Source organism: Aquarana catesbeiana, linkage group LG02 (assembly GCF_042186555.1).
Source record: "Aquarana catesbeiana isolate 2022-GZ linkage group LG02, ASM4218655v1, whole genome shotgun sequence".
In the NCBI taxonomy this organism is placed as follows: domain Eukaryota; kingdom Metazoa; phylum Chordata; class Amphibia; order Anura; family Ranidae; genus Aquarana; species Aquarana catesbeiana.
Genome location: NC_133325.1, coordinates 602,614,749 through 602,642,481, shown reverse-complemented (window position 1 = coordinate 602,642,481; position 27,733 = coordinate 602,614,749). Strand labels below are relative to the sequence as shown.

The 27,733-nt window shown below is 41.0% G+C and overlaps 1 protein-coding gene across 3 annotated transcripts in view; it reads left to right on the top strand.

Moving 5' to 3' along the window:
- Nucleotides 1-27,733, top strand: part of LOC141128805 (cyclic AMP receptor-like protein A) — a 1,026,785-nt gene that overhangs the window by 860,976 nt on the left and 138,076 nt on the right. For all 3 annotated transcript variants that reach the window (XM_073616335.1, XM_073616337.1, XM_073616336.1), the window contains one exon: nucleotides 17,803-17,850. In XM_073616335.1, the coding sequence (XP_073472436.1) occupies nucleotides 17,803-17,850 (48 nt within the window). The remainder of the gene's footprint in view (nucleotides 1-17,802; nucleotides 17,851-27,733) is intronic.

Below are 27,733 nucleotides of genomic sequence, written 5' to 3'. Positions count from 1 at the left end.
ACACAGACCAAATAATATACACATATTTGGGTTATTTTTACAAAAGATATGTAGCAGTATAAATGTTGGCCCAAATTTATGAACAAAAGTTACTTATTTGCAAAATTGTATTATAGAAACGAAAAAAAGTGTTTTTTCTTCAAAATTTTCTCACTTTTTTCACTTATGTGGCAAAAAATAAAAACCCATTAAGTACCACAAAAAGAATGCTCTATTTGTGTGAAAAAAATGATAAAAATTTTGTTTGGGTACAGTATTGCATGACTAAGTATTTGGCATTCAAAGTGCGAGAGCTCTAAAAGCTGAAAATTGGTCTGGGCAGGAAGTGTTTAGAAGTGCCCTGTATTGAAGTGGTTAAAGAAAAAAAATGCATGAAATTACATTTAAAGTGTCGGCAATACAATACCATTGCTGGCAATAGAAAAATGTTTAAAAAGATTTATGGACTGGGGGGGACCCCAAGCTATTTAAAAAAAAAAAATGTATTGCTGCCAATGGTATTGTATTTTAAGGGGAACCCTAAAACAAAATTTAAAAAAAAACTGCGTGGGGTCCCCCCCAAAATCCATACCAGACCTGTGCATACAGGAAAGGGGGGGGAGTGAATGCCCCCCCTCTTGAAGCATACCAGGCCACATGCCCTCAACATGGAGGGTGGGGGCTCTGCCCCTCACCCCAAAGCACCTTGTCCCCATGTTAATGGGGACAAGGGCCTCATCCCCACAACCCTGGGCTGTGGTTGTGGGGACAGAGAGCTTATCGGAATCTGGAAGCCCCCTTTAAAAAGGGGGCCCCCAGATCCCAGCCCCCCTATGTGAATGAGTATGGCTTCCCATTTACCTAAAAAGTGTTAAAAAGTAATAAAAACACAGAGACAGTCTTTGACAATTCCTTTATTAAAAAAAAAAAAAAAAACAGTGTCCCCCGATGTTAATCACGACGCATGGCACACCACTGGTCCTGCTGTCAGCTAAGGTAAACCTCCAAATGCCTGGCTTGCCGTTCGACAGTTCTTTTATAGGTAAGGGTGCGGCCACCTGGTGGCACTGAACACTTGTGATGTCATGACCCAGCATGCACTGGTCTGTGACATCACAAGGGGTCGGTGTCACCAGGTGACGTCGCTAGGTGGCCCTTACCTGTATAAGAACTGTCAAACAACAAGCCAGGCATTCAGCGGTTTGCCTTAGTTGACAGTGGAACGATTTTTTTTTTTCAGGTCCGGCAGTGGCGTCGTCTTTGAGATTGACGATAGATCATCTACATTGGGGGACACTGTTTTTTATTTTTTTAAAAAGGAATTGTCAAAAACTGTCTCTGTGTTTTTTTTACTTTTTAACACATTTTTGTGAATGGGTACCCCATACTCATTCACATGGGGGGGGGGATCTGGGGGCCCCCATTGTTATTAGAATGACTGAAACATATTTATTGCTGTTTTAGGCTCTGTTCATTGATGCTTACGTATCCAAAAGACTAGGTATTTGGTTTGAGTGAGAGGGGAGGATCAAAGTTCAGATTCACTGATCTTCTCCATCCACAGAGATTGTTGATCAAAGGCTTTTGTTCATGTATTCAGCACAAAATATCTCTTGTGTTTTCTGCAGGAAAGATTAGTATTTTAGAACTTCTGTTACTCAGTATTCATTCATCCAAGCAAGACTGTTAAGAGAGGTAAAAGTGTACGTTTAAACTCTTTGTATAGACAGTTTCTTTTAGGTTGGGATATAGTAGGGACAAGTTAGGAACTCTGTCAGGTTTTGTTGTACTGTGTGCCATTTTCAGGATATCTCTTTACTATTATACTATACTTACTTTTCTATAGCGGATCTGGAGATGCAGCAGGATGTGAGAGAAAACCTCCATGAAGCAGTAGAAATTCCCCTCTATAACAACTGTCACCAAAACAGGTGGTCCCATTGGAAAACTTAACTTCACCTCTTATTTTGGCGATAACTCTAAAATATGGGATTTCCCCTCATTTTCTATTTTGGTAGCAGTGGTCACCAAGACAACAAGAAGTATGAATTTTCCCAGAGAGAAAACAAACAGCAATGAAAACTTGAAAGAGGGTCTAACTCTTCCCCACCCTGTTCAAAATTAAAAATACATTTTTAATAGATGGCTGCTTTAGGCTTTAAAAAAACGTAAGCCAGGAAATTAATATAATAAGATTCTGAAATCTAGAAGATGATTCTAGGCGCAAGGAGTATTTTTTATGTTATTCCTCTTTAAGTAAAATATGTTCTTTAATATTTATGCTGAGTTGCACTACTTTATACAAACCTTCCATGGGCTGACTTGTAATTTCCTCTTAGAAACCTGAAGCAACTGCCAGTATTTAGACAGTAATGTTCATGAAGTATGATTGCTTAGGTAAATGCTGTATATTAAAAATGTAGGAGAGATCCACAGCATCTCCTATTTTGAGCTCTCGCTGTGCAGTAAACAACAACCTACACACACAAAACTGTCTACAGCAAAAAGACTCTGAAGACCACATTTAACCCACACTAATAATATGAAAGCACTGTGTGTACATTTTCAGGTGCAGGGCAGCACACATGTTTACTCCTTCATGAGCTAGAGCCTTTTGGATGTAAGGGTGTTTTTATTCATTCATGTGACTTCTACAGGTTGCTCAGGTAAAATGGAGCAGGCTACAAAACAAAACAAAACAAACTGTGAAACGCACTGGATAACGCATGTAAAACAATTCAAAATAATAAAAACGATGAATTGTACTCACAAAAGCGTTGTCATCACATAGTAAGATTCACAGAATGGATCAGTGTATGCAGACTTGTCTCCCTCCCTTTGTAAAATCCAGAATTTAGGGAAGAGGAAAAGCCAACAATGACCAACATTGCAAGGATGGAACACCTGATTCAGCTGTATAGAGTTCTCTTTTTGGCAGCCTTAACTAACAGACACTGTTGCCAACATGTTTTTTGAGGCTCCGCCTCTTTCTCAGAGTAGGCTGTCTGTCACAAGCACATATCTCAGGAAAATAATGAGCACATGAAGATAACCATTTCTGGGGCCACCGAAACGATGTACTTGACCTGAGGGGTGTCCATAGTCTGGACTACACGGGACAGAGCTCAGGACCATTCCAGCATTGCTCCTGGGTGTGCATGCACTTTAAGTTATGCTTTTATTCTGCTGCAGGTCTCAGTTTCATCTCAGAACTGAAGAGAGAGGAACATAAGTAAGGTTTCTTAATGCTTTATTTAACCTTTAACTCTTATTTAACATTGAAACTAGTTATTCTTGTTTTTCTAATCTTGATGGATGACTGATATTTAATTAGATCTTCTGGAAAGACAATGTAGGCTAATAGCCTCTGCCATTTTTGTTTTATATTATTATGTTGTCTTCTACCCAGCCAGCAGGTGGAGCTCAGCTCCATTTCTTGCTTTCCTCTACCTTTTTAGAACCTGTTGTAAAAAAGGCTGTTGTTTACATAGCTCATTAGCTTAAGCTGAAATTTACACTCAGAGTAGTCAGAAGAATGCCTCTTCCCTTATTGGATGACATGGTCTGAGGTCACAGTCAGACAAAGCAAACCTAGAATCCTCTTGATCCATGTATTAGGTGTTTATTTTGTAAAACAAAGAATGTATATATGCAGTAGCAAAAAAATCAGATTAAAAACTAAAGAAATTAATATAGAATTCACACAAAACCAATTATTCCCCTATCTTAGTGTAGTGTAGAACACAACAGGGTTGCAAGACATCTTAACACTTCAAACTGTTACTTAGGAAGTTTCGGATTCCCACAAAAAATTTAAGCGTACACTAATCTGGATGGCGTTACAGTTTATTATATAGATTTGTTTATAAAAATGTAAACAATTATACAGCATCTATGTCCAAATAACCCCATGGAGTATTCATAGAAAACTCTTTAGATCTGATCGTGTACAAATGCATGAAACACTTTTAAACTCCCCTTAATGATCACTTGTAAAGAAGTTGCCTGGAAACAATGTAGGAACTGGATAGACATCTTTTATCAGCTGCCATTTAACTCAAAACACATAGTTTCCACTTACTTTTAATCTTTAATGTTGGCTGCGAGTGATTTACATATATTTTCTGCATTGAAAAATATTTATATAATTACTCACTAGCACGGAAGTAATTTTAGCTTATAACAAACTAAACCACAAATTACCTAAACCACACAGAGTAACCACAACACAAGCTACTCCATTAACATTACATAAAGAGAACTGTCAACAGCTGTTCTTAGGGTGCTTTTTTTTTTTTTTAACCAAGGAAAATCTAATTATTAGTTTCATATCATAAAAACAACTTTTATTCAAGATTAAAGTCCAAAGCATGACAGGATGAGATAATAATAGGAGTTCTTTACAAGCTGTGTACCAGTATATTGGGTTTCATAATCCTAATTGTGTTTGCAGGTACAGCGAGCTACAATATCTCACAAAAGTGAGTACACCCCCTCACATTTTTGTAAATATTTTATTATATCTTTTCATCTGACAACACTGAAGAAAGGACACTTTTCTACAATGTAAAGTATTGAGTGTACAGCTTGTATAACAGTGTAAATTTGCTGTCCCCTCAAAATAACTAAACACACAGCCATTAATGTCTAAACCACTGGCAACCAAAGTGAGTACACCCCTAAGTGAAAATGTCCTTATTGGGCACAAAGTGTCAATATTTTGTGTGGCCACCATTATTTTCCAGCACTGCCTTAACCCTCTTGAGCATGGAGTTCACCAGAGCTTCACAGGTTGCCACTGGAGTCCTCCTCCACTCCTAAATGACGACATCATGGAGCTGGTGGATATTAGAGACCTTCTGCTCCTCCACCTTCCATTTGAGGATGCCCCGCAGATGCTCAATAGGGTTTAGGCCTGTAGACATGCTTGGCCAGTCCATCACCTTTACCCTCAGCTTCTTTACCAAGGCAGTGGTCCTCTTGGAGGTGTGTTTGGGGTCGTTATCATGTTGGAATACTTCCCTGCAGCCCAGTCTCCAAAGGGAGAGGATCATGCACTGCTTCAGTATGTCACAGTACATGTTGGCATTCATGGTTCCCTCAATGAACTGTAGCTCCCCAGTGTCGGCAGCACTCTTGCAGCCCCAGACCATGACACTCCCACCACCATGCTTGGCTGTAGGCAAGACACACTTGTCTTTGTACTCCTCACCTGGTTGCCACCACACACGCTTGACAACATCTGAACCAAATAGGTTTATCTTGGTCTCATCGGACCACAGGACATGGTTCCAGTGGTTCCAGTAATCCATGTACTTAGTCTTCAGGAAACAGTCTGTGGGCTTTTTGTGCATCATCTTTAGAAGAGGCTTCCTTCTGGGACGACAGCCATGCAGACCAGTTTGATGCAGTGTGCAGTGTATGGTCTGAGCACTGACAGGCTGACCCCCCACCCCTTCAACCTCTGCAACAATGCTGGCAGCACTCATACATCTATTTCCCAAAGACAACCTCTGGATATGACGCTGAGCACGTGCACTCAACTTCTTTGGTCAACCATGGCCAGGCGTGTTCTGAGTGGAACTTGTCCTGTTAAACCGCTGTATGGTCTTGGCCACCATGCTCCAGCTCAGTTTTAGGGTCTTGCGAATCTTACAGCCTAGGCCATATTTATGTAGAGCAACAATTCTTTTTTTCAGATCCTCAGAGAGTTCTTTGCCATGAGGTGCCATGTTGAACTATGTTGAACTTTCAGTGACCAGTATGAGAGAGTCAGAGTGATAACACCAAATGTAACACACCAACTCCCCATTCATACCTGAGACCTTGCAACACTAACGAGTCACTTGAGACCGGGGAGGGAAAATGGCCAATTGCGCCCAATTTGGACATTTTCACTTAGGGGTGTAATCACTTTTGTTACCAGGGGTTTAGACATTAACAGATGTGTGTTGAGTTAGTTTGAGGGGACAGCAAATTTACAGTGTTATACAAGCTGTACACTCACTACTTTACATTGTAGCAAAGTGTCATTTCTTCAGTGTTGTCACATGAAAAGATATAATAAAATATTTACAAAAATGTTAGGGGTGTACTCACTTTTGTGAGATACTGTAGTACAGACTTCCAACATGCCTTTCACCCACGTTAAAGACATAACACCACTGGTGTGCTTGGGTCTATTTCAGGGACTCTTCTTAACTGAATCTTATGAGAACAGTTTCAAATGAGAAAGAGGTAGAGAATCTATATTATTTGCTAATACACCCTCAAAATGGTCTTGCCATTACTCTTAGTTTCAGCTCACTCTTGTTTTAACCAGTTATAGACTAAAGGCATGTGGTACACCATAAAAAACATTAACGATGTACGCAGTGTATATATATATATGCTGTATGTCCTGTCTATATACCCCTCCTGGCATTCTCCTGCAGCTTTCACTTGCAAATCCCAGCTATCAACTTGACAGCCAAATCTTGCTTTGTACAACAGCAGCAGCTGCAACACTGTTTAAAACAGGGGTGGACAACCTTGGAGAAGTGGAGATCTACTTGAACAAGGAGGAGGATATCAACGATCACCAGCTTGCAGCCCCATTTTTTAACCAGTTGCCGACTGCAATACGTATATATACGTTGCGATTTACAAGTGGTTTACCGAAATTATTGCTATTAGCCATAACCCTGGTATTGTTTTTTCAGCCGGTGGCTGGCTCTCTGTTGAAGAAGTGGCGGGGGGGACACCCCCTCCCACCGCTCGCCGGTGTTTCTCTGGCTTGCTGATTCCGCTGGCTCACCCGAGACGGTGCCGCCAGCTGGTCACACAGGCGATTAAAGAGTAGATCTGCTTTGATCACCTCTATGGCCTTGGAGGACCGAAGCAACGTCATGACGTCACCTCCTGTCCATGGTGGAAGTAAACAAGTTTTGTTTTTTTTAAAGCAAAAGATTAAAAAAAGTCTTGATCTTTTGCTTTTAAAGACAAAAGGGAGATTTGGGGTCTTTTTGACCCAAGATCCCTTTATAAAGAGGATCTGTCATCCTTATTTCTATTACAAGGGATGTTTGCATTCTTTGTAATAGGAATAAAAGTGATCAAAAGAATAAAAAAAATTAAAGGGATAGTGTAAAAATAAATAGGAAAAAACATGCCCTCATCCCTGCCTACTCACATGCAGAAGCAAACACATACATGCACGTAAGTCATGCATGCATATGTAAACGGTGTTTGCACCACACATGTGAGGTATTGCCGCAAATGTTGAGAGCAATAGTTCTAGTTGTAGGCGTCCTCTGTAACTCTAAACAGATAACCTGAAAAGGCGTTTAAAACGTTGCCTATGGAGATTGTTAAGTACCGTAGTTTGTTGCCATTCCACGAGCGTGCACAATTTTATGGCGTGACATGTTAGGTATCTATTTACTCAGCATATTATCATCTTTCATATTATACAAAAAAATTGGGGGATATATTGTGTTTTTTTTTTTTTTTTTTTTTTTTTAATTAGTTAAAATTTATTTTTTTCCAAAATAATTGCCTTTGAAAAACCGCTGTTCAAACACCGCAAGACATAAAAAAAATTGCAGTGATCACCATTTTATTCCCTAGGGTCTCTGCTAAAATAAAATAATTAATGTTTAGGGGTTTTAATAATTTTCTAGCAACAAATTATTTAAATTTGTTAACATAAAGTCCCAGAAAAGGCCTGGTCTTCAAGTAGAGATAACCCAACAGGGCCCCAGTAAAAAGTGAGGAAAGGTTGAAGAGTTTAGGGGGTAAGTATCAGAGTACATTTCCTTCTCTCAGGTAGCTACCCCTATATTGCAAAAGAAATTTTGATGTCACTGGCAGATTGCACACACATTGGCATTGTAGACAGCAGCCTGAAATTTCCTATTTAAGCCCTCATTAAACCTTAATTAAAACCTTTAAAGAGTAATTCTACTTTTGCTGAAAACAAAACATTCCCCTCTGGGTGATCAATGTATATTGCAAAATTTTTCAAGAAAATTTCTGTTCTGAAGAAAAAGTGTTTTGTTCCATTATGTCTTTTGGATATGAATTCTGAATGGGAGTGACTAATTAATTTTATTCAGCTGGTGCACAGAAGTAATTAACCACTAGGGAGTATCTCACCAAAATTTCTTTTTTTGTTGTAGAGGATGCCCAAAACCTGGCTTGTATTTGAATGCAGAGTTCTTCACCCAAGCACAGAACACCTCTAAGTTGCATTGCATTGCACTGAATTTTACAGAAAATTATAGTGCTGCAGTTTGAAAAGGAAAGATGGTTTTAATAACATTACATTTCTATATGGCTTGAGTAGCAATTGAATGTGCTACAGTAATTATTTTATATGCTATATTTATTTTTCCACAAAAGTGGAATTACCCTTTAAGCAGCCCTATTTAACTCCTTCCAATTCTCCTCATAGCTATAATTTTCCTGCTGATTTTTTTTCTCTATTTCAGTTTTTTTGGTATGATTTAAACTCGTGTTTTGTTTTCATTAGTTGTGTTCATCTTTCTTTTTTTTTTTTTTGTGCGGTATTAAAAAATCATAACGTTGAAAAAAAATTAAGCCCACTAATAACTTTGCAATGCTTTGTACACAAATTGTAATTTTTGTGTCCTTATAAATGGCACAATTTATAAATTAAAATGTTATGTTTTATCTACAAAAATGCAAGTTGTTTTAAAACCAAAATACTACTGGTGGTTTGCATGGGGTTTCCTTGAAGGGTCTACGGGCCTGGTATGGAATTTACCTGGGGAGAACTCCACACTGTTTTTTTGTTTGTTTTTTACATGGGATGCCCCTTGACATCCATACCAGATTCTAACCAAGGATGAGGGTCTGGCATGTATTTTTAGAGGGAAGACCACGCTGTTTGCTTTTCATTGATTGTGTAGGTTGCCTTATTAACATCTATATTAGATCCTCATCTCAGATAAAGGTCAGTTATAGATGAAAGGAACCCCCGACTGTTTATTCCCCTAGGCATGTTATTTAGAGTACCTTTGCAGTTTTAACACCTTCCAGCCTGGGCTATAGCAGATTAACGGCCAGGCTGGCCTTTGGTCTTTCTGAATGGATGTCATATGATGTCCTCTCAGAAGGTGCTGCTTGCTGGGCCGAGCAGCGGCGTGATCTGTCACCGGCTGTGTCCACCGGACACAGCCAATGACTGATCAGTGTACTGGCTCGTTGCCGGTACCATGTTACTGCTGTGACCAACCACAGCAGATCACATGACAGTTGTAAACAATGGACGGCTTCCTTTAATGTCATCCATTGTGTACAATTTTGTTGCTAGCTGTAATTGGTCAGTGTGATCACATTGTACAGGCAGGGCCAATCACAGCCCATCTGTACCACGTGATTACCTCTGGTCAATCACAGCTAATCACAACAAAACAAACTGAATGAATCAGTTTTATTCAGTAAAATGCTTGCTTATAGCAATTAAATTCACTGGTATAAGCAATCATGTATAAAATAAAATAAATAAAAACCCTGATCAGTTCCCTAGAGTAGAAAAATGCTACTATGAAAACATTATATTGCTCTGTTCACAGTGTGTTAAAAAAAGAAAATCGCAAAAAAAAAGGAAAAAATGTAAAAAAATAAAGTATACTTTTTTTTTTTCCCCCTAATTTCGTACTGTCACCAGTCAGTGTCCCTAATATATATATATATATATATATATAGATATATCTATATATATATATATATATATATATATATATATATATATATATATATGAGATACTGTACTACACTGGTGACAGTATGTAAAAAAAAAAAAAAAAATTCACTTTAACCTAAAAAAAACTCGCCATGCCTCTTATTATATACCTTGGACTATCAACTTTACAAGAAGGGGTCATTTAGATATTTGTACTATCCTGACATTTATGGGCCTCAAGAACCATCCCGTACTGTCAGTACATCATGATTGAACAATTTTCAGATATACTATATATACCATAGTTTGTGGACTATTTTCACCAAATAAATGTAGCAAAATACATTTTGGGCTAAATTTATGAAGAATAATTATTTATTTGCAAAATTTTATAACAGAGACAATGAAAAATGCACCTTTTTAAAAAAAAAAAATCAGTCTTTTTTTCTTTATTTAGCAAAAAATAAAAAACCCAGTGGTGATTAAATACCACCAAAAGAAGGCTCTAGATGTGTGAACAAAATAATATGACTGCGCAATTGTCATTAAAAGTGCAACAGCGCTGAAAGCTGAAAATTGGCCTGGGCTCTTGAAACATTCTTGCATGTGCTCCACCATGCCAAACAGAATTTTTTTTTTTGCTTTGGTACATGTTCCCCAGTGCAGTGTCCAGCCTCCCCTTTCCTCCACGCAATTTTTTGACAGTCCCATGGCTATTAGCCTAGAAAATTACCATTACTGTTTTTTTGCATTCAACTCCCATTGACTTCAATAGGGTTCAGATTCAGCACTCGAACTGAACTCATATTCTGCGAACCTGCCTCCAACCAAACCCAGATATGTTCGGCTCATCCATACGTGTGTTATGCCACATGCTATTGTGCATCATTTTGGCTTTAAATACACTTCAGTGATGAATTATGAGGGTGAACCTAAGATTTTAGGGACATGGTTTGATAGGAACAAGCCTCGATAATAATACGGTCCTCCAGACAAACACCACTGTCTTGGCCTAAGACATTAAACTGCGGAAGCAATGGGAAGGTTTGGGACTTTATATGAGGCGCATATAGAATGTGCCTCCATCCCTATTTGGAGGTTGTGGGAAAGTTTGGGACTTTAATTGAGGCCATAGACATGGTGGAGATAGATTCAATAAAGGTACACATTTATTGTCATAAAATCAGGAAACAAATCAATAACAGAAACCACATAGGTAAAACACATTATAAAAAAATGTAATTTCATGTTAAGACATTAAACTGAGGAATACACATGCATGCGTAATATCACGAAAACCCAGCAACATAGTCTGGTATACCCATCAATACTACATGTATAATTGAAGTGGAAGAGCGATAAAAGGAAGGAAACAATATTTCAGAAATGTTCAAGAGTTGACAAAAACAAAATGATAGAAATAACTGAGATAAAGTGATAAGTAAGTAAGGGAGAGAAAAGGGAAAATGCAGGGTTCAAGTGCAAGGAATGGTCAGGGATGACAGCAGTTAGGGCAGGGAAAAAGGTGAGGAAAGAGGATGTGAATATGAAAGAAGCTGGGTCCACAGAGGCCGCTCAAGAGAGCCCTGAAAGGTGGCTGAGAAAAGTTGTTCTTGGTGTTCAAACCTGCAAAAGATGTGGGATATAACAGGAGGAAGTAAAATATTCCAACCCGGGTTGCCAGATTTAGAGTGCTAAAGCAGTTTAACACTGCTTAGGGACATCCTTTATCTGCCTGTGGAGAAGGGCTTCTCAGGGGTCTTTATGGACAATAATTTGTAATACTGCATTACTCATTGTGTATCCACCATATAGGGATCATATTGCCTCTTCAGGGTACCCTCTGAAACAAAATGCTGGATAAGTAAGATGCTCTCTTCCTTGAACCTGAACAAAGCAGTATGCCTCCAGAGAGTTGTGAGGAGAATGACACTTCTAGCCACATATCCACTGGCACAACTGTAGATCCTCCTCCTGCTTACATTTTGGTCTCAGCAGGGATTGACTGCTTGAGTATTCCTGGTGCTGAAACAAGGGTGGCCGATAACTAATTCCTGAGGATGTGGGACAATGGGTTGTGTGTGCAGGTCCTTGATGACAATGAGGGCATTAGTGAATTGAGGTCTGAAGCTCAGCAGCCCGCTACGCAGCACTCCCCTTCCCCTCCCCAAATGTTAATACTGCACCCAGGACAGTTGCCTTTCCTCACATCCACTGCTAGCAGTGTAGCAATTTAACTGAAGCTTTGAACTATAGTAACAACACGGTGCAATCTAATGAACATTCCCTGATTATAGGATGAGCCTCAGAGAAGTATTGTGCAGGAGATCCCTTTAATGCCTAAAAGAATAAGTATAACCATGCAGTATCACTGTAAGTTTGACATGGTGTCAACTGTATTATTCAATATGCAGAAATTGCATCTACAGTATGTCACCTATATCTGCATCTACAATATGTCACCTATAGGCCTACCCTTAATTTTCCTATATAAATGGTTGAAAAGCAATCAGTTTATTTAGCATATTAACATAGGCTAAATGCGACTCTGAAGATAGTGGGTTTTATTCCCCGTCTGATACCTGTCATCTACTTTCTGATTATTTACTGCAGTATACTATAATTATGTGCTCTCCTTCTCAGTCATCCTATTATCTATTGTAGCATGTGTCGAGTAACACTATAATCTGTTTACCTTGTGGTGCCCCTTTAATGTGATAATTGATTATATGCCTCCTCACTTCTAGGTACGCTCTGCTGATGTCAGTCATTTCACAGGTTTTATATATCAGCTAGAGATAACTGTTTTACTTGCAGGAAAAAGAAATACGCACATGCAAATGCAGCAAATCTACTACTACATCATTCATAAAAAAGTAAAATAAATACTAAAAGCTCACAGCTGACGTTTGTTATTACAAAAGATAACAAGAAAGCATCTGTGGAAAGGCTGAGCTTCCCAAAACTATGATACAAAGCTTAATAAACTGTAGTTTTAATGCTTCCCTATCAATAACTTTACAGGTTTACATGAATAAATTTCTGGTATGTCGTAGTATACAACAACAATTTTATTTGTAATAAAAAGATACATCTTACCAAAAAAAACAAAACAAAAACGAACGTCTTTAACTTCTATGGTGCATAGGCATGAGAGGTGCGATTTAGTAAAATGATGCCATTATTTCGCTGTGGGAAATAGCATTTCCCAAGTTCTGCCCTACCCCAGCCATCAGAAGTTTGTTTTGTCCATTAAATAAGTTTATCCACAAATTGGATTACAATTTGGTGTAATAATTATGCTGTGTGTACAACAAAACACGATCTCTTGCTGCTCTCTATATGGTAATGGCACAGCGGCTAAACCTGTGATGGCGAACCTTGGCACCCCAGATGTTTTGGAACTACTTTCCCCATGATGCTCATGTACTCTGCAGTGTAGGTGAGCATCATGGGAAATTATGTAGTTCCAAAATGTCTGGGGTGCCAAGGTTCTCCATCACTGGACACTATTTATAGCAACTGTCTAACATTTTTACAAGTTGCAACAGTTTACCTTCTGCAGGACTGTACAGTGGAAGGGCTGCATAGACTGTACAATGGAAATTCTTGTCTAAGCAGTGCATTTATTTCTAGCAGCAACTGCCCATGTTTCTTTGTGGGGAAATCTTAAGCTTTGCATAGAAACACATGAGTTTAGAAGTTATGTTGCATGTTAAACATTCATAAGGTTTATGGAGTCTATTTTTTAAATATTGCAGAGCTATTCCTCCTGTGAAACTGCATGTACATACGTTCTGAGCAAATAAGGGCAACATCAAATGTTATTAGAATATTTCCCCTTCAGGTCAAATGTTATTCATGCAGGATAAAGTGAATAAGGAAAAACATCACATTGTGGCCACTAGATGGAGCTGATGATCATATAAAATAACTACTTCTTTGCAATGGTAGCCATAACACCAAAAATGTTTTGATGATAAACTGCTTTTTACAGAAAAGTAATATTTCTGTACAAAGCAGAAAAGAGGTAATTTACACGGAAAATGATCTAGCTGGAAACTTCCTGTATTATGTAGAAAAATGTCTCTGAAGAGGAAAGTGTGCAAATTACAATACTGTTGATATGATCTTTTCAATGCTCAGAGGTAAATGGAGACCAGATCTGAAATCTGTGTTAACCAGTTGCCGACCGCCTTCTGCAGGTTTACTGCTACAGGGCGGCCGCTGTGCGCAAAATTTACGTATATATATGTGATTCTGCATTTCCAAGTAGGGGGCGCATGCCTGCCTGCCTGTGCTGTGCTTGGTCACAGCACATGCTGATCACCCAGCCAATGATTGACCGCCGGCACCCAGTGATGATCGGCTCTGAGCTTCCCCGAACACAGCTCTGTGAGTGTAAACAACACAGAGTTGTGTTCAGTGACCGGGGATCTCATTGTTTGAGGAACAACTAGATCCCCAGTAAAAGCAGCACACAGTACACACATAAACACTTGTTAGTCACATATTTAACCCCTTGATCACCCTAGATGTTAACACCTAACTGCCTAGTAAAAGTGCATATTATTAGTACTGATCACTGTAATAATGTCACTGGTGATGTCAGTGGCAGTTAGTTCCCCCCAGAGTCAGTTAGTGTCAGATTGTCCACCGCACTATCACAGCCCCATAATAAGTCGCTGATCGCTGCCATTAGTAGTATGGAAAAAAATAAAAATAAATACACATAGGCACATATTTAATCCCTTGATCGCCCAAGATGTTAACCCCTAACTGTCCAGTGTCATTGGTACAGTGACAGTACATATTCGCACTGATCACTGTAATAATTCCACTAGTGATATCAGTGGCAGCTAGTTCCCCCCAGTATAAGTTAGTGTCAGATTGTCTACCGCACTATCACAGTCCCGTTATAAGTCGCTGATTGCCAACATTAGTAGTATAAAAAATAAATAAATAAAAACACCAGTATAGATCTCATATTTTTACCAAACACATGTAGCAGAATACATTTTGGCCAAAATTTATTAAGAGATTAGAATTTTTTTTATTTTTAAAAAAGAAAAAGAAAGCTCTATTTGTGTAAAAAAATTATATAAATGTAATTTGGGTACATCATTGCATGACCACACAATTGTCAGTTAAATGAGGGCAGTGCCTCATAGCTAAAAATGTCCTGGTCATGAAGGGGATGAAACCTTCCGGAGCTGAAGTGGTTAAAAATAAAAATCATCTGAAAAAATGACATCTGCAACTAAGTAGCACTTTCCAGCCATTTGGGGGACTGGCAGATTGTCATAATTGAACAAAACAATGTTCTTTCAGCATGGGGTGCAATGGCATTGAGGTTGAACAAGCTGAGCATTTCAGGCTTCTTTAACTGTGCAGGGTGCAGCTAAAATTCACAGAACTATTAAAGAAAATTAAAAAGGTCCCGCTTATATTTCATTCTAAAAACTTTGAATTATGCAGTTTAGTTCTTGAGGAGCTGTTTTTCAAAATACATTTGGGTAAAATGTCAGTTTTCCATCTTTATAAGCTGAATTGGTACTAAGGGGCCCAAAGTGTGCCAAGAAAGTACCCCCACACCAATACACTACCACCGCCAGCCTGAACCGTTGATACAAGGCAGGATGGATCCATGCTTTTATGTGGTTTATGCCAAATTTTGACCCTACCATCTGAATGATGCAGCTGAAATCGAGACTCATCAGACCAGGCAACAATTTTCCAATCTTCTGTTGTCTAATTTTGGCAAGCCTGTGAGAATTGTAGCCTTAGTTTCCTGTTCGCAGCTGACAGGAGTGGCACCCGGTGTGGTTTTCTGCTGCTGTAGTCCATCTGCTTCAAGGTTTGAGGTGTAGTGCATTCAGAGATGGTATTCTGCATCTTGGTTGTAACGAGTGGTTATTTGAGTTACTGTTGCCTTTCTATCATTTCAAACCCATTCTCCTCTGAACATCAACAAGGCATTTTCGTCCACACTCACTGTATATTTTCTCTTTTTCGGACCATTTTCTGGAAACCCTAGAGATGGTTGTGCATAAAAATCCCAGCAGATATTTTGAAATACTCAGACCAGCCCGTCTGTCGCCAACAACCATGCCACGTTTAAAGTCACTTAAATCCCCTTTCTTCCCCATTGTGACTTCTGCAAGTCATCCTCACCACATCTAGATGCCTAAATGCATTGAGTTGCTTCCATGTGATTGGCTAATTAGCAATATACAGTGCCTTGCGAAAGTATTCGGCCCCCTTGAACTTTTCAACCTTTTTCCACATTTCAGGCTTCAAACATAAAGATATAAAATTTTTATTTTTTGTGAAGAATCACCAACAAGTGGGACACAATTGTGAAGTGGAACGAAATCTATTGGATTGTTGAAACTTTTTTAACTAATAAAAAGTGGGGCGTGCAAAATTATTCGGCCCCCTTGCGTTAATACTTTGTAGAGCCACCTTTTGCTGCGATTACAGCTGCAAGTCGCTTGGGGTATGTCTCTATCAGTTTTGCACATCGAGAGACTGAAATTCTTGCCCATTCTTCCTTGCAAAACAGCTTGAGCTCAGTGAGGTTGGATGGAGAGCGTTTGTGAACAGCAGTTTTCAGCTCTTTCCACAGATTCTCGATTGGATTCAGGTCTGGACTTTGACTTGGCCATTCTAACACCTGGATACGTTTATTTGTGAACCATTCCTTTGTAGATTTTGCTGTATGTTTGGGATCATTGTCTTGTTGGAAGATAAATCTCCGTCCCAGTTTCAGGTCTTTTGCAGACTCCAACAGGTTTTCATCCAGAATGGTCCTGTATTTGGCTGCATCCATCTTCCCCTCAATTTTAACCATCTTCCCTGTCCCTGCTGAAGAAAAGCAGGCCCAAACCACAATGCTGCCACCACCATGTTTGACAGTGGGGATGGTGTGTTGAGGGTGATGAGCTGTGTTGCTTTTACGCCAAACACATCGTTTTGCATTGTGGCCAAAAAGTTGGATTTTGGTTTCATCGGACCAGAGCACCTTCTTCCACATGTTTGGTGTGTCTCCCAGGTGGCTTGTGGCAAACTTTAGACGAGACTTTTTATGGATATCTTTGAGAAATGGCTTTCTTCTTGCCACTCTTCCATAAAGGGCAGATTTGTGCAGTGTACGACTGATTGTTGTCCTATGGACAGACTCTCCCACCTCAGCTGTAGTTCTCTGCAGTTCATCCAGAGTGATCATGGGCCTCTTGGCTGCATCTCTGATCAGTCTTCTCCTTGTCTGAGCTGAAAGTTTAGAGGGACAGCCAGGTCTTGGTAGATTTGCAGTGGTCTGATACTCCTTCCATTTCAAAATGATCTCTTGCACAGTGCTCCTTGGGATGTTTAAAGCTTGGGAAATCTTTTTGTATCCAAATCCGGCTTTAAACTTCTCCACAACAGTATTATGGACCTGCCTGGTGTGTTCCTTGGTCTTCATGATGCTTTCTGCTCTTTCAACAGAACCCTGAGACTATCACAGAGCAGGTGCATTTATACAGAGACTTGATTACACACAGGTGGATTCTATTTATCACCATCAGTCATTTAGGACAACATTGGATCATTCAGAGATCCTCGCTGAACTTCTGGAGTGAGTTTTCTGCACTGAAAGTAAAGGGGCCGAATAATTTTGCACGTACCACTTTTCAGTTTTTTATTTGCTAAAAAAGTTTAAAATATCCAATAGATTTCGTTCCACTTCACAATTGTGTCCCACTTGTTGGTGATTCTTCACAAAAAATTAAAATTTTATATCTTTATGTTTGAAGCCTGAAATGTGGCAAAAGGTTGAAAAGTTCAAGGGGGCCGAATACTTTTGCAAGGCACTGTACATATATATTTTTCCTTACTCCCTTACTTAACTTTATTTATTTTGTCTGCAAATTACTATTGTATCTAAGGCAGAGCATAGAATCCCTCCGAAGAGTTATATGTTACTGCCCTGGTTCTTATTAAAGGCAACTTCCCTTTAGGTGAGTAAAGATAACAATCAGATTAGTAAGAGAAAGTATTAAGATTTTTTTTCTGTATAAACCAAATTGATTTTCTGAATATTTGCATTGGCCTCTTGTTCACATGTATTAAATTTACTGCAACTTGCCTTCTAGGTCATCACGTGGTCTGGAACCTATGACCCAGGAAGGGAAAGGACCAAGGTAATCTGTTTAAAAAAAAAAAAGATAATTATGCAATCATGTATCTGTTTTTAAATGCACTCCATGCAAGGCAGCTTGACAACTGTCTAGCTTTTTATCACAATGGGACCCTAAATATTGCAAGTTTTGACAACTGCATTGTCTGCTTGTATAGAACTTGTCTGTAACAAACAAGATGCCATGTGAAACACTTTGGGGCTTTCCCCAATAATGGTCTGATATTAACCCTATCTCCCCCATTGTGCTTAATACATTAGAATTTTTTTAGTGTCACAATAACGACACTATCTGCTGGGGGTTTTCTTCACATACTCCGGTTTCCTTTCACACTCCAAAGACAGGTTGGTAAGTTAATTGGCTCCTGTTTAAAATTGACCCTAGTATGATTATCTACTAAGCACACCCATAATGGCTGCAGATAAAGTGCTTCTCCAGGGAGAAAAAAATAGATGTATATATATATATATATATATATATATATATATATATATATATATATATATATATATATATATATATATATATATATATATATATATATATATATATATATATATATATATATATATATATATACACAGTATATATTTGTGTGTGTTTATCAAATGGGTTTTGTGTACCTAAAAGTCTTCAGTGGCTGAATCAATTAAACAAAGATAATGAATACTAAATAAATATATTGTGAATAACATCACCTAATCTAACTTACTGTGAGGTTCTTAGCATTTATAGTTCTAGTATTTTAACAGTACAGTAAAAATAACTGAAGTCAACATCTTAGACTTGTTTTTCTTTAAAATATCAGTATAGCCTCACAACAACCTCCATAGGGCTCATAAACAAATTAAACTCTATCCCAGAAACACTTGATCCTCATTTTTCTTTTAAATAAAGTTTTATTGGTTTATTAATATCAGAAGTAAAAGAGAGTACAAAAAGCAGCATGATTCAACATGTATCCGTATATCACAATACCACAAAACATTTCAACTGGTGTCATACCGTGAACAAGCAGGCTGGTCCTGGTGGTAATATCAGTATAAGATGCTGACTGTCAGACAACCTGAGACTGTCAAAAATGGAAACTAGCAAGAGGTCAGAGAGAGCCAGAAAGAGGGAAGGGAAGAGAAGGAAGTAAGGAGTAAGGTAGTAAGGGATGTGTCACGGCATGCCTGACCGCTCAACATGGTCCCTTGTGGGATTCTATTCAATTTGAATAATGGTCTGTAGACTAATCTAGAGGGTCTAAGTAATGGAATCTTGGTGCTTAAAAAGAGTAACTCCAATTTTTGTTGAGAAAAAAACAATACCCTCTGGCTAATTTACGTACATTGCAAGGATTTTAACAAACTCTGTAGCAGATTCCTACCTTTTGTTATCCTGAAGGAATAGCTGTTTGTTTCTCTGTGTCCATGTGCACAGTGAATGTGAATGGGAGTGGTTTTATATTTATCAATCAGCTGCTGCACCTGCAGGGTTCTAATGAGGAAAGTGGTCGGGTCTGCATCCCTTTAGACATTATTCTCTTTGGGAGTATCTCAACGGAAATTACATTTTTGCTGCGGGGGATGCCAAAAATCTGACTTGTATCTTAGTGCAGACTTCTTGGAAAATCAGGGAGCCAATCACACAAGCAGGAAATTACATTTTCAGGGGGGTTTTCTGTGCACAGTCTGTGTACAGAACACCTCCAGGTAGCCATATTGCATTGTATTGTACAGAAAATTACAGCACTGCAGATTGAAAAGGAAAGGTAATTTTTAATAACATTTAATTACAATATGACTTGAATTTCAATTGTATACGTTATAATATTCAAAAAAGGAACCAAGGTGCTCCATATAGTATTGTATTGGTCTTGTATATTTCATTCTCATTAAGAGGTAAATCTCTTTGACCCAATCCTTTATTTATGGGACGATGGAGAACCTCCAGTGTCTTGGAATTTTAGTGCGCATAGCAGAAATTAAAAAGTGAAGTCTTCAAAATCATGGCATAGGTTACAGGTGGGATGGTTAATAAAACCATCACAGGGGTTTGATGCATGGCAGCTTAACCATATATATAACATGATGCATAAGGAAGCACTACAGTCCCAGCAAATGAAAGAATTAGAAAAATTGTATGTAGGGCATGCAGGCTTTTATACCAAGTCTACACTTTACATTTTTTTTCTGGACTTGGTGACTTAAGTTTCTTTATGAATAAGCGCCCAGGCTTTGGCTACCACCTTTGGATTGAGCTGGGTTACTTGCTCCTCTTCCCCCTGCAGTGAAGTAATGTGGGTAGGTAGTATATTTTGTGTTGAGCACCAGGTCATAGAGCATGAAAATTGGGAGTTGCAGCCATGTTTTGACAGAGTAGCTGAAAGGGAGAGCAGGAGCAATTCAGAGGGGTCAACTTGAGGATAGAGTAATATAAGTTTTAAAGGTAGAGGTAATAGTACCATCTATTTACCAAAAGAGGATTAGAAATTGCAAAGTCCAAGAGAGGAATAAAGGCCTTCTGATGAAAGGCATTGGTAAATGAGGGAAGGTTCAGATTATTTACATGGGAAGGCATAGCCCCGGTGAAAGATTGGGTTACCTGTGATTGGCATCATTGGTCCTATGTATGATGAGATCTTCAGGTATCGGATAAGAGTGTCCTAGGTTTTTAAAAGCAGAGCAAGACTGTAGTGAAGAGATGGAGGGTGTGGCTGAGGGAACCAAAGCAGAGAATATGGAAGCATAAAAATTAGTTTTTTTAACGGAGACCCTTAGTTTATTGACTTCTTGGAACTGGCAGTCAAATATATGAGTAAGAAATATGCTTGATAATAGAGTTCAGAGTTAGGGAGGCCAGCACCTCCTATTCCCTTCTGCACCCTGAGAACCTTTTGATTCCAGGTAAATTTAGGGAGAGCAGAATGTATTTGATCGAAAAAGAAATTGGGAAGGGAAATCCCAATCATTTATCTGTTTTTGAATGCATTCCAGATGACACAGACTAGTGTGTCTGGATTGCAGGTTTTGACAACTAAAGCTTTAACTCCCTAGAGAGAGGGAAAAATAATAATAATAATTTTATATATATATATATATATATATATATATATATATATATATACACACATACATACACCTACAGTATCTCACAAAAGTGAGTACACCCCTCACATTTTTGTAAATATTTTATCTTTTTATGTAACAACACTGAAGAAATTACACTTTGCTACAATGTAAAGTAGTGAGTGTACAGCTTGTATAACAGTGTAAATTTGCTGTCCCCTCAAAATAACTCAACACACAGCCGATAATGTCTAAACCGCTGGCAACAAAAGTGAGTACACCCCTAAGTGAAAATGTCCAAATTGGGCCCAATTAGCCATTTTCCCTCCCCGGTGTCATGTGACTCATTAGTGTTACAAGGTATCAGGTGTGAATGGGGAGAAGGTTTGTTTAATTTGGTGTTATCGCTCTCACTCTCTCATACTGGTCACTGGAAGTTCAACATGGCACCTCATGGCAAAGAACTCTCTGAGGATCTGAAAAAAAAGAATTGTTGCTCTACATAAAGATGGCCTAGGCTATAAGAAAATTTGCCAAGACCCTGAAACTGAGCTGCAGCACAGTGGCCAAGACCATACAGCAGTTTAACAGGACAGATTCCACTCAGAACAGGCCTCGCCATGGTCGACCAAAGATGTTGAGTGCACGTGCTTAGTGTCATATTCAGAGGTTGCCTTTGGGAAATAGACGTATGAGTGCTGCCAGCATTGCTGCAGAGGTTGAAGGGGTGGGGGGTCAGCCTGTCAGTGCTCAGACCATACGCCGCACACTGCATCAAATTGGTCTTCCCAGAAGGAAGCCTCTTCTAAAGATGATGCACAAGGAAGCCCGCAAACAGTTTGCAGTTCATTGAGGGAACCATAAATGCCAACATGTACTGTAACATACTGAAGCAGAGCATGATCCCCCTCCCTTCGGAGACTGGGCCGCAGGGCAGTATTCCAACATGATAATGACCCAAAACACACCTCCAAGATGACCACTGCCTGGCTAAAGAAGCTGAGGATAAAGGTGATGGACTGGCCAAGCATGTCTCCAGGCATAAACCCTATTGAGCATCTGTGGGGCATCTTTAAAGGGGTTGTAAAGCTAAAAAAAATTTTGGCAATATCTGATCTATATGCTATATAGATCATGAATCTAGCTGTTATTTCTACTAAAATTTTTAATTTACCTGTTAGATAAATAGGCTTTATCAGCACTTCCTCCTTTCCTCTCTGTATGTTCTCCTCAACTTCCGGGTTTTCGAGAGTGCTCCCTGCAGCAATGTCACGGCTTCAAAGGAACTACAATTCCCTTGATGCTTAGCAGCATTGCGCATGTGCAGTGCCACTTTTTCGCTGTGTGACGACGAACCTGAGCCACACTTCCACTTCAGCAAAAAGGGGAGCGGAGTAGGGTGGAGTAAAGGCGGGGCTGTGCTGAGATGGTCATTCAGATTACAACAGCAAGGCATGGGAGGTGGAGCTACAGCGTCTTAGACACGCCTGCGGCTCCCCTGCCCCCCGTGCCTGTGAACACACGCAGCGTCTCCCCGCAGAGATGTAGTCCCAAGGGAGGGGGCGAGCACGCTGACTAAGCCACAGCCAGAACGGCTCGGATGATGGGGGCAAGCTTCTACAGGGGGAACAGGAAGTTGAAAATTCGCACACAGAAAAAAAGCATTTACAAAGGAAAACGAAGGAAAAGGAAAGTGAACCAACAGTACACTACCTTAAAGGAACATATTTAGAAAATAAAAAATTAACCTTTAGTATCACTTTAAACGGAAAGTGTAGAAACGCAAGGTCTCTGACATCCACCAGCTCCGTAATGTCGGCATGGAGGAGTGGAAAAGGACTCCAGTGGCAACTTGTAAAGCTCTGGTGAACTCCATGCCCAAGAGGGTTAAAGCAGTGCTGGAAAATGATTGTGGCCGCACAAAATATTGACACTCTGGGCCCAATTTGGACATTTTCACTTAGGGGTGTACTCACTTTTGTTGCCAGTGGTTTAGACATTAATGGCTGTGTGTTGAGTTAGTTTGAGAGGACAGCAAATTTACACTGTTATACAAGCTGTACACTCACTACTTTACATTGTAGCAAAAAGTCAACTCTTCAGTGTTGTCACATGAAAAGATATAATAAAATATTTACAAAAATGTGAGGGGTGTACTCACTTTTGTGAGATACTGTGTGTGTGTGTATATATAGTCAGCAAACGGCACTTTCTTAAAAGTCTGGCGGTTGCAAAATAGAAACAAAACAGTAAAGTAAATCCTTGCCGTCTGGCGCTAACTAAACAAACAGTCTCCTCTCTAGACAGTGTGGGGCTGGTCCCCGTCACCCACAAAACATGCGATAAAGCAAACCTTACATTCCAATAGCCAGAGCTCCTCTCACTCAGGTTCCTTCCTGAGTCTCAAAACCAGAGCCCTGCTGTGCTCTCTTCCTGGATATTTAAAGTCCAGCTGAGTCTGGACAAGGGTGCAACAGAACATCCGGACCGGAACCCAGCCTTTAACCAGAGGCTGGAATAACTGAGCCGGATTCCGGTTCAGTCCCTTACAATGGAAGGAATGCGAGGTGAAATGTACCTATTATCTAGGGTTGCCACCTCATCCCTTTAAACCCGAACACGTATGAATTACACAGGTTCTGGGGCTAATTTAATGCAGATAAGATACCAAGTGAGTTTAATTACATCCTTAATCAGCCACAGAGCCTGTGTAATTAATATGTGTTCGGTTTTAAAGGGATGAGGTGGCAACTCTACTATTATCGTGTATCTCACCTCGCATACAGTCACATATCCTCCCCCCCTGCTCAAGCCCCTGTGGCTGAGCACTTGACCCAACCATAAAGTGCACTCGAAAGAGGGCATCTGCATTATTTTGGAATTTTCCCGGCCTGTGCTCCACCATAAACCGAAAGGGCTAGAAAGCCAGGAACCACCTTGTCACACGGCCATTTTTCTCCCTGTTGCCACACATCCACTTTAGCGGAGCATGGTCGGTGACCAGTTTAAATGACCTCCCCAGTAGGTAATATCTTAGGGAGGCCCATTTAATGGCTAGACACTCATTTTCTACGATGGCATAGTTCTTTTCCTGCTTGTTCAGCTTCTGGCTCAGGTATACAACTAGGTGCTCCTCACCATCCCTGTTCTGTGACAGTACAGCCCCTAGGCCCACCTCAGAAGCGTCCGTCTGTACGACAAACTCCTTGCTTAAGTCTAGGGCCACTAGTACTGGTAACCCACAAAGGGCCTGCTTTAAATTCTAAAATGCCTTCTCAGCTTCGGGATTCCACTTGACCATGACCGACCCTCTACCCTTCGTCAGGTCGGTCAGAGGGGCGGCCATGGTGGCAAAATGGGGTATGAACCGTCTGTAATACCCCGTAATGCCCAGGAAGGCCCTCACTTGTTTTTTATTAATCGGTTGGGGCCAGCACTATGTGCTCGACCACTCACTGTGGGACTCTTCTATCACGTCCAACTCTAACATACTTTTTATTTTTTTTGTGACTGCCTCTCGTCTGGCCTCTGGGATTCTATACGGTTTTACATTTATGCGAACCCCTGATTCCGTCACTATGTAATGTTGGATCATGTTGGTCAGTCTGGGTAAGGGGGAGAAAGTCTCTATTTTTATGCACAAACGCCCTAACGTCACTTTGTTGTGCCACGGACAGGGTATCTGTTATGGGGACGTCAGGTGTCACCGGTACCCGGTCTGTTAGAGGCGTGGACATGGCCAGTAAAGTCTCTCAGTCCTTCCAGGGCTTTAAGAGATTCACATGGTAAATTTGGTGTGGTTTCCTTTTCCCTGGCTGGTAGACTTTGTAGTTTACTTCCCCCACCCTTTCGACAACCTCAAAAGGACCCTGCCACTTGGCTAGGAACTTACTTTCCACCATGGGAACCAGTACTAACACTCTGTCCCTGGGACTGAAAGTACGGACCTTGGCACCCCGGTCATAGACCCTCCTCTGGGCCTCCTGGGCTCACTCCATATGTTCTCGCACCAGGGGTAGGACAGCTGCGATTTGATGCTACGTCAAGGAGACATGCTGTATGATGCTTCTATATGGGGTGGCCTCCCCTTCCCACGTTTCTTTGGCGACATATAGCAGCCCCCTGGGATGTCTACCATACAAAAGCTCAAAGGGGGAATAGCCTGTGGATGCCTGCGGAACCTCACGTATGGCAAACATGAGATATGGTAGCAAAAAATCCCAGTTTCTCCCATCTTTGTCGACCACCTTTTTCAGCATTCTTTTCAAAGTTTTATTAAATCTTTCAACCAGACCATCCGTTTGGGGATGGTAGACAGAGGTACGGAGATGGGAGATTTTGTATAGTCTACACAGTTCCTTGGTAACCCTAGACATAAATGGGGTGCCCTGATCGGTTAAGACACCTTTTGGGAACCCCACTCAACTAAACACCTGAACCAATTCCTTGGCGATAGCCTTAGCGGAGGTGTTGCGCAAGGGTATGGCCTCAGGATAGCGCGTTGCATAGTCTAGGATCACCAGAATATGCTGGTGACCCCGGGCAGATTTCACAACCAGCCCCACAAAGTCCATGCCAATCATCTCAAAGGGGACCTCGATTATAGGTAGAGGGACAAGAGGGCTGCGAAAATGGGGCGACGGTGCCTACACTTGGCACTTGGGGCATGATCCGCAGTACTCCTTGACATCCGCATGCCACCCGGGCCAGAAAAACCTCTGGGTGATTCTCTCCCTGTTTTTTTTCGACCTCGCGATGTCCTCCCATTACATGACCATGGGCCAAGTCTAGCACCACCCTACGGAAGGGTTTTGGAACCAGTAGCTGTTCTACCTCGTCCTCTCCATGTTTTATCACTCGATACAATAAATTGTTTTTAACGGCCATGTAGGGGAAAGACACCACCCAATCACGATCCACCGGTTCCCCATCCAACATCTTAATGTTTTCCCTGGCTCTCATGAGGGTGGTCTCTCGCAGTTGCTCGGTACAGAAATCCTCTCTCCTGACCTCTAAGTCAGGTATGACATTTTGGCTACTCTCAATGTTAGGGTCAGAGGGGATCTCCTGTTCATTACCCTCAGGCTGAGAGCTAGCTTCTAGGTCCTCCGGCTCCCCAGCCATGACAGGGAAAGGAAGAGGATCTCCGGCTTCCTCGATCCCACCAACGGGATCCCCTTCCCTTTGGCAAAAGGAGTCTGGTGAGAGTTCCTGTGCTTCCCCAGCAGGGGGGGGCACTCTCTACCAGCCTCCCCTTGCTCTCCAATAAATTCCAAAATTGGGGAAAATCTCTCCCCTCTAAAGCTTCAGGAAGCATTGAAGGTACCACCCCCACTGAATGTGTTAAACTGCCCCAAGGGGTATCAACCTCAACTACCGCTGACTGGTAGTCCCGAGTGTCTCCATGGATGCAAATTACCCCAATAGTACTGGGGTGTAGTTTTGTGGGGTTCACACAATCACTCCTGACTAGGGTCACCACACTACCAGAGTCTAGCAAGGCTGTGAGTGGCTTTCCATCCACTGAAATAACACACATCTGTTTTTCAATGCGATTCTGACAAGATGCAGTACATCTTGTCAGATGTACTGCTTTTCATAAAAGCATAATCACATTGCATAGGTTCATCATCTATAGAACAGTTTGCAGCAATATGCCCTAATGCATGGCAACGAAAACACCGTATGTGGCCTACCCCCAGTCCTCTTAACAGCCCCAAAGACCTTCCTGGCTTCTTTGGCCAGTCTCCAGGTCTAGGACCCACAGTCTCATCAGCTGTAATAACAGTCTTATCTACCTTCCCCATGCTCTTGATCCCCGGAACAGTCTTACCAGAACCACTGGGCGATCTTGCACCTCTAGAGACACCAAAGTGGGGCGTAGATGGATTCACCAAGTCCTCAGTGGCAGTGTACCTCTCCACTAGGTCCACCAACTGGGTTGCAGTTTTGGGGTCCCCCTGTCTGACCCACTTCCTCAGGGCAGCAGGGAGCGCGCACAGGTACCGGTCCATTACCACACGCTCCACGATCTGAGGGCTTATCAAGGTTTCGGGCTGCAACCACTTCCTGGTGAGGTGGACCAGGTCAAACATTTGTGAATGGGGTGGCTTGTTGCTGGAGTAGGACCACTGATGCACGCGCTGGGCCCGGACTGCCATGGTGACACCCAAGCGTGCGAGTATCTCTGTTTTTAGAGTCTCATAGTCCTGGGCCTTTATCTGGTTCTAAATCAAAATAGGCCTTTTGGGGTTCTCCTGTTAGAAATGGGGCCAACAGACCGGCCCACTGCTCTTTTGGCCATCCCTCATGGACAGCGACTCTCTCGAAAAGTCGCAATGTAAGCCTCGACCTCATCGGCAGGTGTCATTTTCTGTAGGTGGTAGGATGCACGTATCATCGTTGGTTCCACTGGCACAGGAGCTGCGGACCCCTTTTTCAGTTGCACCAGAGCCTCTGCAAACTGCCGGTTTATTTCCTGCTGGGCCGCCTGTTGTGCTGCAGTGACCGCCTGTTGTGCTGCAGCGGCCTCTGCGATTTGGTGGTACATTTCTTGCTGTGCTGCAGCAGCCACTGCGACTTGGCGGTTGGTTTCCCTCTGAGCTGCATTGGCCTGTAGCAGGGCTTTTAATATTTCCTCCATCTTCAGAAAAATGCCCGCATTCTCTACCACGTGTGGGAAGATTAGCTCATAGGGATCACCTTTTCTGAAGGACAGTCAGCAAATGGCACTTTCTTAAATGTCTGGCAGTTGCCAGGTTTATTTACAAGGAGGTTTGCGAAATAAAAACAAAACAGTAAAGTAAATCCTTGCCGTCCGGCGCTAACTAAAC